Consider the following 12784-nt stretch of genomic DNA (forward strand, 5'->3'; position numbering starts at 1 on the left):
CATTCAGGGCCGGGCTGAGTTAGGCTGAGCCTGACAGAGTTGGGCCTGGGCTGAGATATCTCAACCCGACCTAGGGCCGGGTTGGGCTTAGGCTGAACTAAGAAGACTTAGGATTGGGCTGGGGTTTTAAAAAACTCGGCCCAATCGGATCATGTTTCACCCTTAGACACGATGTTGAGGGACCTTGGCAAATATGCAAAAGAGCAAGACAAGAAATTACGTAGGGAGCTAGAAGTAAAAAAACACTAAGTAAGAATGCCATTTCTTTTGAATCAGCCATAAATGCACTTAGATAATCATTTTTGCGGCTTAGTGAAGAATAATGCTGCCTCTCGCATGGCCCTTGTGCCCAATAAGAGCACACAAAATTACTACCCTATCCTGTGAAATAAAAAATCTCATCCATATTGATGTCATGCAAGCTCATGCCACAGGGCACAATTCTATTTTTAATTTAGGGAAGCAGTTTTCTGTCCGAGAGTGTGGCCTACGCCAGCACTCCCATGTGTCTATCTCTCTCCTCCTTGAAACAAGGGGGTAGAGATGTCTTTTCACATGGGGAGGAAAGAGATAGACTCATGGGAGTGCTGGTGTAGGCCACACTCCCGGACAGAGATCTTTGCCCCTTTAATTTATCATGTGGGTCCTCTAAGGACCGAAACCTATAAAGAAGGTAGAATCAACCCATTTGGATCCTCTACTGCTGAGTTGCCTGTCTTGCACGGTGCTATGCAGACACAGCAAAGCACGCAATGACCGTCTTACCCCTGCCCGAGCGCCTTGCCAGAGTGGAGGTAAGGCGGTCTTTTGGCACCTTGCAATTCCAATGTTCTACATTATCCAATATCCAAATTCTGCGGCCATGGAAGCTCCATCTGTTTTCACCCAAATCTTATTCTCTCTCCTACTAGGGAAGTGTATTGCTGTTACAGTTACCTTTCCAACCTTATCGAATGTTTCCATGACTACGATGTTCTCCAAAACCACTCCGGGAGTCTTCTCCATCTGTTCACCGTCTTGGGGTCAGAAGCCACCTCTGCCTCACTGCCTTATCTTGCCCGGCAAATGCTGTTTCACCCATTTCCCTTATACCTCTTTTTGGAGCCGGAGACATTCCAGGAATCTTGTCTGCAGAGCAATGACAGAAAAATCTCCGGCTTCCAGTGACAGTGGTGACGATGGGAGTAAATGGGTTTCGTTACAAAATGAGGAAACAATTCAGCTATTCCTTTATAAGGACGAGGATTTGGCAATTGATAACCAATCGCCTGCCGAAGGATCTTGCGGTGAAGGCTTTCTCAATGCTAAGCTGACCAAGGTCTGATTACCTAATGCCATGCATTTGCATTCCTTGCATTTTGTTTCTTTTCGAGGTTTTGTGATACAGGGTAGTCTGGTTGTGGGATTGTCTCTTTTCTAGCCCTTTTGTGTACTGTTTCTTTTTCAGTAGGAATGAGTGAGAATCTAAGAAGATTGGGGAAGAATAATACTGTGAGTCTAAAGTCGTTAGGGATGAGGGTTTTGGATTTCAGAGTGGTTTGGAAAACTGAGAGTAATGAAGTTAGTTTTAAGATGAAATAAAGCTGAATAGACGCATGTAGGATACTAATACCAGAAGACATAAAGGTTGGGGTTTTACTGTTCCATTTTTTAGTTGATCTAGCATTTACTTCTTTTTTTTTTTTTTGGTAATTGATCTAGCATTTACTTCTTATGATGATATTAGGGTTGCATGATAATTTGTGTTTCAAGTTTTTGATGTCAATAATAGAGTTTGGTAGTTTAGTAACATGAAGTTCTAAGGCTGTGTTTGATTGCTGCTAGCGACTCTGCCTAAATGGAATTTTAGCCTGAAAGCTATTCTATTGTTTTGCTGGAGGATGCTTTTATACAATTACAAAATCTAGTAGACTAATAACTCTATATTTGTCTTTCTATTCTAACAAAATCTTTGACATGGATTTTCTGTTAAAATCTGAATTTGCTCTGAGTTAGTTCTTTTTCCTTCAGCAAAACAATAACAAACATGTCATCCTTGGTTAGAGCATTATCTCACTGTTAGACTGGATTTTGTCATCAGGCTCTGGAGTTCTTTATAAAAAGAAGGAAGGTTCATGTCGCGATAACATGAATTGAGTCTTGAGATTAATACCAAGTCGTTGCTATCATAAATTTTTGGCTTTTCCGCTTTCAGAATTCTTAAAATTACTAGAGGATATGGATTCAGTTGATGATTAGCAATGGAGAGCAAATATACTGAATTGCATTATATCAAACTCACTCTATAAGGTGATTGTTTAACAAAAGAAATCAATGGTATATTCCTTGGGCAATAATATTTACCATGGTTTAAATATTGGTGTTCGGTCAGATTCTCCAATCTGTATCAGTTTCAGACAGGATGGATCTCATATAGTCATATATCAAATGTAGTAACTTGGATGATCCACTGGTATTATTAGACCTTCTCTCACTAGATCAGCTGCTGCTTTGTTTGATCATATGGTCCAGAAGATTCAGATAGATATTCAGTTGCAAATGATCAGACCTCTTATAGATACTTGAATCCATGTATTACGGTGATGCGGATAACTGGGATTTGATCTAAAATTAATACAGGACCTATCTAGGGTAACACACAATTGCAATAATTTCTAGAATTGGGATTTTAGGATTTCACTAATAAATATAAATAGGGCAAGAGATCTCTACTTAGTCGCATGGTCTCTACATAAGCGTCTGGGCCAATGGGGGAACACACCTGGGTATCTACCCAGAGGGCAGAGGTGTCATTTCACGGTGCCCTGTGAGAGGGCGAGGAAACACCACCAAGTAGGGATCTTTTTCCCATGTAAATATTTAGAGACACCTGTCTGTTGGATTCTGTATGATCCAAGTCAACTGGGGTACTTGGTAAGGTTTGCAATTTCTTAGTCAAGTTTGACTATGCATGTATTCTTCTTCTTAGACTGTCTTGATCAATGGACTCTTCCAATAAATGGGGACTAAATTCAATTTAATTTGTAGACCCTGACGTTCTGAATTAAATAGACTTTTCTACCAGGCGCATCAGTTGTTAAATTATTGACCGTTCAAAAGCAAGCAATTTTAACTCATTGGTTTTCATTGTGCTTATATTTTTAAAATGAGTTTATTCTGGTGGGATGTTTTTCAACAGTTTAGTAGTTTAGATTGATGAGCCATGAGCTGCATACAGTTGAGAATGTGGCTATCTCATTATGTTTCTTAAATAAGCTTGTCTTCAACCTCCCTTGGTCTTAATAAATGGTTCTCTATCTCATATTGCAACTACCATGTACTATGCATTTGTATTTTTTTCCACCTCCTTTATTGTAAGTTTCCTACATGCATTTACCTAGCCTTATTTGATCTACAGGTTTCACATCTTTATCCAATTGTATTCTATCTGCCTTGGCTTCTTACAGTAAACCTTTTATTATAATCAGACTAAAGATTTTACAGTTCTGAGGAGGAAAGCTGTGGCTTTGATGTTTTCAAGTGTTATCTCGTTGCAACTGGGTTCTCACAATATCACATTAGCTCAGCCATCTGGTGGATTCAGGGAATACGTGGATACCTTTGATGGTTATACATTTTATTATCCTCAGAACTGGATTCAAGTTAGAGGCGCAGGTGCAGATATATTCTTCCGGGACCCTTTTGTTCTGGACGAGAACATCTCTGTGGAACTGTCTTCTCCTTCATCCTCCAGGTACATAAGTGTTGAAGATTTGGGTCCTCCACAAATAGCTGCAGAGAAAGTACTTAAGCAGTATTTGACCGAGTTCATGTCCACTAGACTTGGTGTCCGCCGTGAGTCAAACATCCTTTCTACATCCTCAAGAGTTGCAGATGATGGGAAGATGTACTATGAAGTTGAGGTTGGACTATTTGTGCATCATGAATCATTAATTACATATGATGTGCTACCGCATCCAAATGAATAGCTAGGAACTTCATGCTAATTCCCTCTGCTTGGAGGTCCCTAGAGGGGTGCCTTATTGAATTTAACCGTCAATTAGAGACCAGCTTTCCAAATGGTTGAGACCATATTGTCAGGCTGACAGGGGGCTTTTTATTTATTCCTCTAGTTAATTGATTTGATGCTTGAAAAGAAAATATGGTGCACTTAATGGGATAGAAAGCATGACATTTGATCAAATTTAGGCTTTTAATTCAATGTTTCTCCTAATTTTTCTACTATGGGTGTTGTATGCAGGTAAATATTAAGTCATATGCAAACAATAATGAGTTAGCTGTTATGCCACAAGACAGAGTTGCTCGCCTTGAATGGGATCGGCGTTATCTTTCAGTTCTTGGAGTTGGAAACAACCGATTGTATGAACTGAGATTGCAGACACCTGAAAATGTTTTTCAAGAGGAGGAAAATGACCTGCGCCAAGTTATGGATTCCTTCAGAGTAATTAAATCACTGGATTGATCATCTACGTATGAGCATATCGAGAGTTTTGTTATCGTGGTCTGTTCTTTCTTTTCTTTTTGCCTTTTGGGAGGGGAGGGGGGTTTCTTCGTCCATACCATTGAGATAGATCACCAAATTTGACATTTAGCCTTTATATCTAGGGATTAGTCTTCTATCCAGTGGTTAGAATGACAACTGAACTGTTTGCATGGCAAAAATGGGCAATGTAATATGAAGCCTTGATAGTTGGCTCCTTTCACCTAATCATGTATGAGATGTGATGCATGGAAAAAGTTTTCTCCAAATTCTGTGATGTTCCTTGTTTTCTCTGCTCATTTAAATAATGACACTGTACTATTAATCAACAAATAGCATCACCTGAATACACAAGAGTAAAACAACTACATTTTCCACATAGTTGCTGACTGAAATGTAATTTTGAACCTTAACTTAAACAAGAAATAGAATTTTCTGAAGAAAGACCAAAATTTCATTTGAGATCATTTTGGAAAATCTCAGCACTGAAATAAACACAATATAATATCCCCTATTTTCAAGTGGTGGGTTCTTTGTAATTAGTCATGGAGCCATGATGAGACTGATGATCTTTAGTGTGTATATTTTGAAAACACAGGGGATCACACTGTATTTAGTACAAACCTCAGGGGGTGGCAGTGTAATTTTCTATTATTATTATTAATTTGGTGTGGGTGGGAGAGAGGGGGAAGAAGATGAAGGAAGAGCAATTGAGCAACTGGAAGATACTCACTACTCTTCTTCTGTGGAGCAAGTCATGGAGAAGGAGATGGAGGAGCAAATGCAAGAACTTATGACAGCCCGGATGCGGTTAGTAAGATACGCCCATGGCTTCATGGACTCCATGTCACTGAAATGTGTGGTGGAGCTTGGAATTGCAGACATCCTTCATAACCACAAAAAGCCCCTGACACTCCAAGAACTTGCCGCTGCTCTCCCTTTGCCGACGGTGGACATGGATCGCTTTCAAAGCCTGATGAGATACGTCGTTCACCACAATAAGCGGGGAATCTAATCCAATTTGTGAGAATATTCTATTTGAACAGCTGTGAGTCATTCACGTACGTTCACGTACATCAAGATTCACCGGACTCGTTCACCACATGGGTCTCTTCACTTTGGACAACAACGATTCCACCTACGGTTTGACTCGCTATTCCGAGTGTCTACTCCGAGATGGCAAGTCTTTCATCATTCCCATGATTCTAGGGACATTAACCGATTGGGGAATCGCGGAATTTGGCAGAGTCTGACCAGCAGTATCCAAGGAGGTCCGACAGCATTCGAGAGGCACCATCGAGTCATCCCAACATGAATCGGATGTTCAATGAGGCGCAGGAAGGTAACACGAAGGAGATATTTGGTGAGATCTTACGCAGGTGTGGGTCATGGTTATTTGAAAGGGATTGGATCATTAGTGGATGTAGGAGGAGGAAATGGAGCAGCTGCGAAGGAGATAGTGAAGGAGTTTCCTAGCATCAAATGCTCTGTGTTTGATCTTTCGCATGTGATCAGGAGTAACTCAGAGAAGAGCAATGAAGTGGAATGGATTGAAGGGGTCATGTTCTCACATCTGTGCCTCACGCTGATGCCGTCCTTCTCAAGGTGAGTTCATTGTTTAAAGTATGAATATGTGTACGTACCGAATACGCATCTTATGAGATAACCATACCAATACAAGAGAGATACCATATAAAGAAAGGGGGCATTTCTCTGTCCGGTGGAAGACACATGGGACGGGAGAGGGGTGGGATTTTGGGCATTCAGGGGGGGCGGTCATTTCGCCCACCCCCCATGTGTCTGGGCGCACCCTGCGCTCCGGTGCAACGAACTTTATCCCATAAAGAAAATGGGATAATGTTCTTTGTTTGGGAGCATAGGGTACGCTAGCATCTCCCGGTGTCTATCTCTCCTCCCCTATTAAATGACATCTCTACCCATGTTGGGGAGGAGAGAGATAGTAACATACACTACGCGCACTCTCGGATAGAGAACTCAATCCCATTTTGGGAGAAAGAATTAATGTTTCCAGGCTATGGCATAATCTAGCGCCTCTCTCTCTAGAGTATGCCATAGCCTGGAAACATGTCTAGTCGGCTATTGCGTGCACCAACACAGGGTCTAATGAGACGTGCACAAGGGAATTTGTTTGAATGAGATTTTTTTATTTCATTGGGATTGACAGGTAAATTCACACGGTCCTCTGTCTAGGTGCAAGAACCGTGTGACCGGTACTTAACGTTCTTTTTTCCTATTTCATGCGTCAGCGTTGATGCATATATTATTCTATTTTTCACTTATAGTGAAATACCTAAAATAGAAAGGGGGCTCTGAGCAAGCGGTATAAGGTAGCACAGAATTTTTTTGGGTTATTTCCAAATGTCCTCCTGAAAATGGTCAAATTTACAGTTGCCCCCTAGAACTTTCACTAATTCCACGTACACCTTTGCTTTCCAAACTAAGTATCACTATAGTCCCTCTCGTTAGACAGATCCGTTATGTTATAACAGATCCCAATTTTTTAACATTGAGGGACCATTTTGCCCTTGATAGGGTAGAATGACAAAAATGCCCTTGTTTAAAAATAAAAAATAAAAAAACCCTGCAACTCATCTTCCCCAAATCGATTTGGGAAGATGAGTTGCAGGTATCTTTCAACAACTGAGAACTCATGTTCTTGATCATATTCTTGCCCAAAGGGTTGTTTTTCGAATTTTTTCTGAACCATTGTAGATTTTCATTAAATTTGTTCAACTGAGAGGGTTGTTGTTTCTGTCCCTCGGGTTGATTTTATGGTTCTAGGTTTAGAAGATTCTCACTTGTAGAAAAGAAAGCTTTTTTCTTTTTTTTTTTTATTTATTTTATTTTGGGGTTTGGAATTCCGATTTCTCTTTGTTTTTCTCTGAAACTGTCGCCCGTTCTTTGGTTTTGGTAAGCAATAGCTGGTTTTTCTTATTTTTGCAGTTTTTGCTCTTCTGGTAATAGTCTTTCTTTTTATCTTCTTTGCTTTATTCAGAAGTCATGCCAGCAGCTATAGATATCTACAGTAATGGACCTGTATCATCAGATCCCTTCAGAGAGGAGCTCATGAAAGCACTGGAGCCTTATATCAGAAGTGCTTCCTCATTAACCTCCTCTGTAACCCCTTCTACCTCTTCAACAACAACTTCTCCCTCTTCATCTCCTTCTCCTTCCTCTTCTTACCCCTTCTGCTCTTTCTCTTCTCAACCCCAGTTTTACCCTGATTCTTGCTCGACGTCGACTACCCAAATGTTTTCTCCAGGGTTCTCAATCCAAGGCCAATTTGGTCTCGAGCAATCAGGTTCATCAATAGGTCTAAATCGACTCGGCCCTTCTCAGGTTCAGCAGATTCAAGTCCAGATCCAGTTCCAATATCAACAGCAACACATGGCTACCATGGCTGCAGCTTCCATCCAAAACTAGAGGCTCAGGCAGTCTCAGTTGCAGCAACAACAACCACATTTCTTGAATTTTCTAGGTCCGAAAGCAATCTCGATGAAGCAAGTGGGTTCATTTGCAAAACCCACGAAGCTCTACAGAGGGGTGAGACAGCGGCATTGGGGAAATGGGTTGCAGAGATCCGTCTACCAAAGAATCGTACTCGGCTTTGGCTCGGCACTTTTGACACCGCTGAGGAGGCTGCTTTGGCCTAGGATAGGGCTGCTTACAAGCTCAAAGGAGAGTTCGCGAGGCTTAACTTTCCCAATCTCAAACACCAAATTAATGGAGGAGAGTTCGGCGATTACAAGCCCTTGCACTCCTCTATGGATGCAAAGCTTCAGGCGATTTGTCAAAGCTTGGCTAATTCGCAGAAACAGGGGAATGGGGGTTGAAGGATACCTGCAACTCATCTTCCCCAATCGATTTGGGGAATTGGGGAAGATGGGTTGCAGGTTTTTTTTATTTTTTATTTTTTTATTTTTTAAAGTAAGGGCATTTTTGTCATTCCACTCTATCAAGGGCAGAATGGTCTACCCATGTACAAAAAATGACGTTAGAACATAACGTCCCTGTCTAACGGGAGGGACTATAGTGTACTTAGTTTGGAAAGCAGGGGTGCACGTAGAATTAGTGAAAATTCAAGCGGGCAACTGTAAGTTTGGCCATTTTCAGGGGGGCATTTGGAAATAACCCAATTTTTTTTGTACCTAAGAGGGCAATGAGGTAGAGATAGTGCTAGCATAAACTTCCCTGGCGGATCAGACAACCTTTTCCATACCTAAAAATAAGAAAAAGTTCAGAACATTTTGATTTTAGTAATGTATATGGACAATACTTGGCTCAAAAGAAATATGTGGTTAGGGTTTAGGGGCAGCGTTCGCTACACGACCGGGTGGCGTTCTCTTTCCCTTCATCTTGGAACTGACATTGCAAAATAAACACTAGTGTTTTTCTTTCCTACGTTGCAGTATATCCTTCAAGATTGGAGTGATGAGAAGTGCATGAAAATCCTTCACCGATGCAAGGAGGCAATTCCAACTGAAGGAGGAAAGGTAATTATAGTTGAAATGGTGATAGACATCAATCAGGAGATGGACATGTACCCAACTTTAATGTCAAGACATGTTCATGAAGGTAAGTTTTGGAGGAAAAGAGAGGATAAGAGAAGAATGGGGGAAGCTCATTCACAATGCAGGGTACGGCAAATGCAAAATAACTCCATTTTAACCTTTGGCTTCTCTCATTGAGGCTTATACTTAAGGATCAGGATTGTCTCCAGGGAGCCCAGCGCCCAGGGTGCTGTCAGGGGGCATCCAACGGTTGAGCTGTGCCACACACATCTCGACGCACGTCTAGGGATGTGTGTGGCACAGCCCAACGGCTGGCAGCATCTTGGGCATGCTGGGCTCCCTGGAGATGAGCTAAATCTTATCCTTAATGGTCAGTGTAGGAAAATTTACATTTCCATGTAAGCCTTAAAACAGAATTTAGCTTATATACTTTGAATCATAAAGTAACAATAAAGGCAAGGTGAAGAAGTGCATACTATTTATTCAACATCGAGAGATTTCTCTTAGCTATGAGTGTTGTTCAGTGCCTGCAAACAAAGCCTTGAAACCGCTATATTTCTGTTATACCCGCACCCCGGATCATAATTAATTATTGTTTCTTTCCTACGACGTGTAGTTATCACTGCCACGTATGCTGGTGAGCTGTTCTCACTGGTGGTCAAATCCAGCTACAAAATTATTGACCACAGTACTGGTTTGCCTGTGGAGGAAACTATTCGGGGTCATGGGAGACAAACCATGATAAGAAAATAGTAAGTTCTAGCCCTTAATTTTATTTATTTATCCTTTCCCTTGATTTTCTCGAAGTGCGGGTCAAGGTTTGGACCGCCCGGGCTATTTTAATTGAGTTGGGAAAATTTAATTTGTGGATCCCACTTGCCTTGGGAAAACATGTAAAGAGCAATTATACCCAGATTATGTGAGCTCATCTTTTAATTAAGTTCTTTCCTAATTATAACTAGTGGGCAGGCCCATTAGCTTAAGAGGCCCATTGGGCTTAAGTGGCAATTTAACCTAAGGGTCCATCTAACTCTATTTGACCCAAGGTTGGGTATTCCTTTCTCTTACTCAAATAGAACTAATGGGTCAACCCATTAAGCCCTCTTGACCCATTTAACTTAAAGGACCCAAGGCCTATTTTCTATAAATAAGACAAAAGGGGGGGGGGGGAAGAAGCATTCATTCTCATTACTTCTCCAACCAAAAACGTGGGAAGAAGGGAAAGAAGAGAAAGAAAGAAGAAAGGAGAGGAAAAGAAGGATGGAGAAAAAAGAGGAAGAAGGGTGGAGAAGTGGTCTTGGAGGCTTGAAGATCTCACTTCTTGAAGCCTCAACGTGGAGCTCTTCTACCTTGGGGTAGGTAAGCCATTAAATCCCACTTCACTTCTTCTATTTTTGGGTTTTAAGGTTTGGGAAATAGAAAAGGCTTGACCTAGGGTTCTCTTGGAACCCAAGGAATCAATGGAACCTCTAAGCCTTGGTTATTGTGGAGTTATTTTACTCCATGGCTTGCTCTAAAGCTCTCAATCCCATTCTAATTGAAAGACCTAGGGCTTCTACCCTATTTGAGTTATAGAGTAGGTTCTCCTTGGTTTCCCTCTTGAATCCTTTGGGATATATGGACCTAATGAGGTCTTAGAACCCTAATGGACATAAGAGGAAGCTTCCTTGAAGCCTCCTTACCTTTAAACCCCTTGGGAAAGAAACCCCTGGTGAGAAACCTTTTAAATTTCGATTCTGCAGGCATGTGGTTTTACATATGGTTTCAAGACCTACGAGAAACCATTTGTGCAACCGCACTTGGCAGAGACATTCCTGAGCCCCTGATTTTCTAGGATTTACCTGTGGTTTCAGAAATTGGGCATGAGACCACCCCTGCAACTACTCTACTTCTGAAACCTTGTACTTAAAGTGATTATGGGAGACATTTTGAGGATCCGTCCCTTTACTTATTTAAACATATTCTTACTCTTTGTCTAGGTTTAAAACTCCCATCTTGTGGCATATTACTTAATCGCGGCGACAACTACAACTTCGAGACATAACTTATATTGTGAGTGGGTTTAGTTGTTTGGGCTTGATATTATTATTTCATTGTATATTAGGCCATTATTATAAATTATTAAGCATGCTTGCGCATATTGCATATTTTTATATATGATTATTATGATGTTGATTGGAGATGCTTTACTTTGATGGGTCTCAGTGCCAGTGGGTGCCGGTACCGGAACCCCGGATACTATATACATTTATGAAGTAATTATATTGAATGTCATGTTGAACTGTATGCGCCGTGCCGTGCTGGTAACCGGGCACTAAACCAGATGAAAAGTTGATGCGCCCGGATTACCTCTCGGGACGATAGGACTTGCATGTAGTATAGCTGCGGCTAGGATTTTGCACCCTTATGCTACGATCCTTACCAACAGGGGTTTAGGTATTGGGTAATCAATACACCGGATTCTGTGGAGGTGGGAGAGGTCAGTCATGGTAGTATTGGTTACCGGGGGTCTGCCACTGAGTGGTCTTGGAGGCTTCGATCGACGTAGGTCCCAGGTGACAATTGAGGTTTCATTGTGGCAATAAGTTAAGTGACCCACAGTGTCTCCCAAGTTGTCACATTAGCATATACCTCTGACTTAGTTGTGTGATAGGTGAAAAAATGGAATTAACATGTGCATGCATCATTGGACTATGTGAATTGTGTGTTTGTGCATCCTCATCCCCTCACTGGCTCAGTGGAGCTAACCCCCTCATGTACACATTTTTTTAAGATTATGATGCAGGTACGGAGAAGCCGGAAGCTGTGTTTGAGGAACATGGCGACGGGTGTCCTTGTGACGATTGCGCCTACGGGCCGTGAGAATTCTAGGGACTTGTTCCCCTTTTGTTTATTTTAGGGCGTATACCCATGTATAAACATTTACTGTTATACCATTGTTGATAGTTATTAGATGGTAATGGAAAATGAATTAATTACAATATTTATCATTTAGGCTTTAGTCATCTTGTAACTATTTGATTTTAAACGCTTCCGCAAAACTATTGATCTTTTGGAATGTAATATTTCCCTTTCCGCACTCTGATATTATATTATTTTAATATTGGTTATGACTGTGCGTTGGGACACTGTGTCAGTGATCCTGGCAGCTTAGTAGGATGACATGCGTCATCCTAGTCACCCCTTATAATGTATTTTATCCCTTGTCTGGGATGGGGGCGTGACAATTTCTCTCTTCCTCCCTACCTATATGCATAGTTCGAAATCTCGCTGAGATTCTCAATTTTCCAATTTCCCGAGTTGAGATGGCCTACGAAACTTAAAATGTCAATATCTCTCCGAGATCTCGGTTTGACATAAGAAAATGCCCATCTAAGTCCTTTATATGAGTGCCAGATCTCGAGATCTTGCTGGAAATTCTTGGTACACAGACACATATATATGTCAGGAACCAAGACAGAGAAGACAGACACTTATTTATGCCTAATATCATTTAAGTAAATGCTTTTGTATTTGTATTTCATTTACTTAAGATGTTATTCATAAATAAGCAAATACCCCCCCCATTTGAATCCAATAAAAATAGTTAAAAAATCAAATTCCAAAGGAAAAAAAAATAACCCCCCAGTTCAAGAACAAAAACTGGATTTTCGGCTATAGGTGTAATTTTTAACTTTCTAGTGCTGGGGTTTTCTCAAATCTAAAAATTCCATAAATCTTATTATGGTAAAACATTGCTAAAAATCAAAAGTGCGGTAAAATATTCATTTGT

At 40.9% G+C, this 12784-nt stretch overlaps 1 protein-coding gene, 1 long non-coding RNA gene and 1 pseudogene across 2 annotated transcripts; 2 read left to right on the plus strand and 1 right to left on the minus strand.

Annotated features, from left to right (window-relative positions):
• The first annotated feature begins 842 nt into the window (after window positions 1-842).
• On the plus strand, window positions 843-4764 carry LOC122662385 (psbP domain-containing protein 1, chloroplastic). Its single transcript, XM_043858002.1, has 3 exons — window positions 843-1318; window positions 3468-3902; window positions 4241-4764. The coding sequence occupies exons 1-3, from the start codon at window positions 863-865 to the stop codon at window positions 4460-4462; spliced, it is 1113 nt and encodes a 370-aa protein (XP_043713937.1). The 5' UTR covers window positions 843-862; the 3' UTR covers window positions 4463-4764.
• A 456-nt stretch (window positions 4765-5220) lies between these two features.
• On the plus strand, window positions 5221-9207 carry LOC122663351 (annotated as a pseudogene).
• On the minus strand, window positions 7478-8219 carry LOC122661135. Its single transcript, XR_006332832.1, has 2 exons — window positions 7645-8219; window positions 7478-7602 (listed from the first exon to the last, which is right to left on the minus strand). It is a non-coding gene; the product is annotated as an uncharacterized LOC122661135 (long non-coding RNA).
• Window positions 9208-12784: the final 3577 nt, after the last annotated feature.

The sequence above is a fragment of the Telopea speciosissima genome, chromosome 5, assembly GCF_018873765.1.
Source record: "Telopea speciosissima isolate NSW1024214 ecotype Mountain lineage chromosome 5, Tspe_v1, whole genome shotgun sequence".
Lineage (NCBI taxonomy): Eukaryota > Viridiplantae > Streptophyta > Magnoliopsida > Proteales > Proteaceae > Telopea > Telopea speciosissima.

Excerpts from the sequence above, each read along its gene's own strand:
- LOC122662385 (XM_043858002.1), top strand. The coding sequence starts at position 863 with ATGGAAGCTCCATCTGTTTTCACCCAAATCTTATTCTCTCTCCTACTA. Across the intron at positions 1,319-3,467 it reads TCAATGCTAAGCTGACCAAG|ACTAAAGATTTTACAGTTCT; the intron begins GTCTGATTACCT and ends TATTATAATCAG. Across the intron at positions 3,903-4,240 it reads AGATGTACTATGAAGTTGAG|GTAAATATTAAGTCATATGC; the intron begins GTTGGACTATTT and ends TGTTGTATGCAG.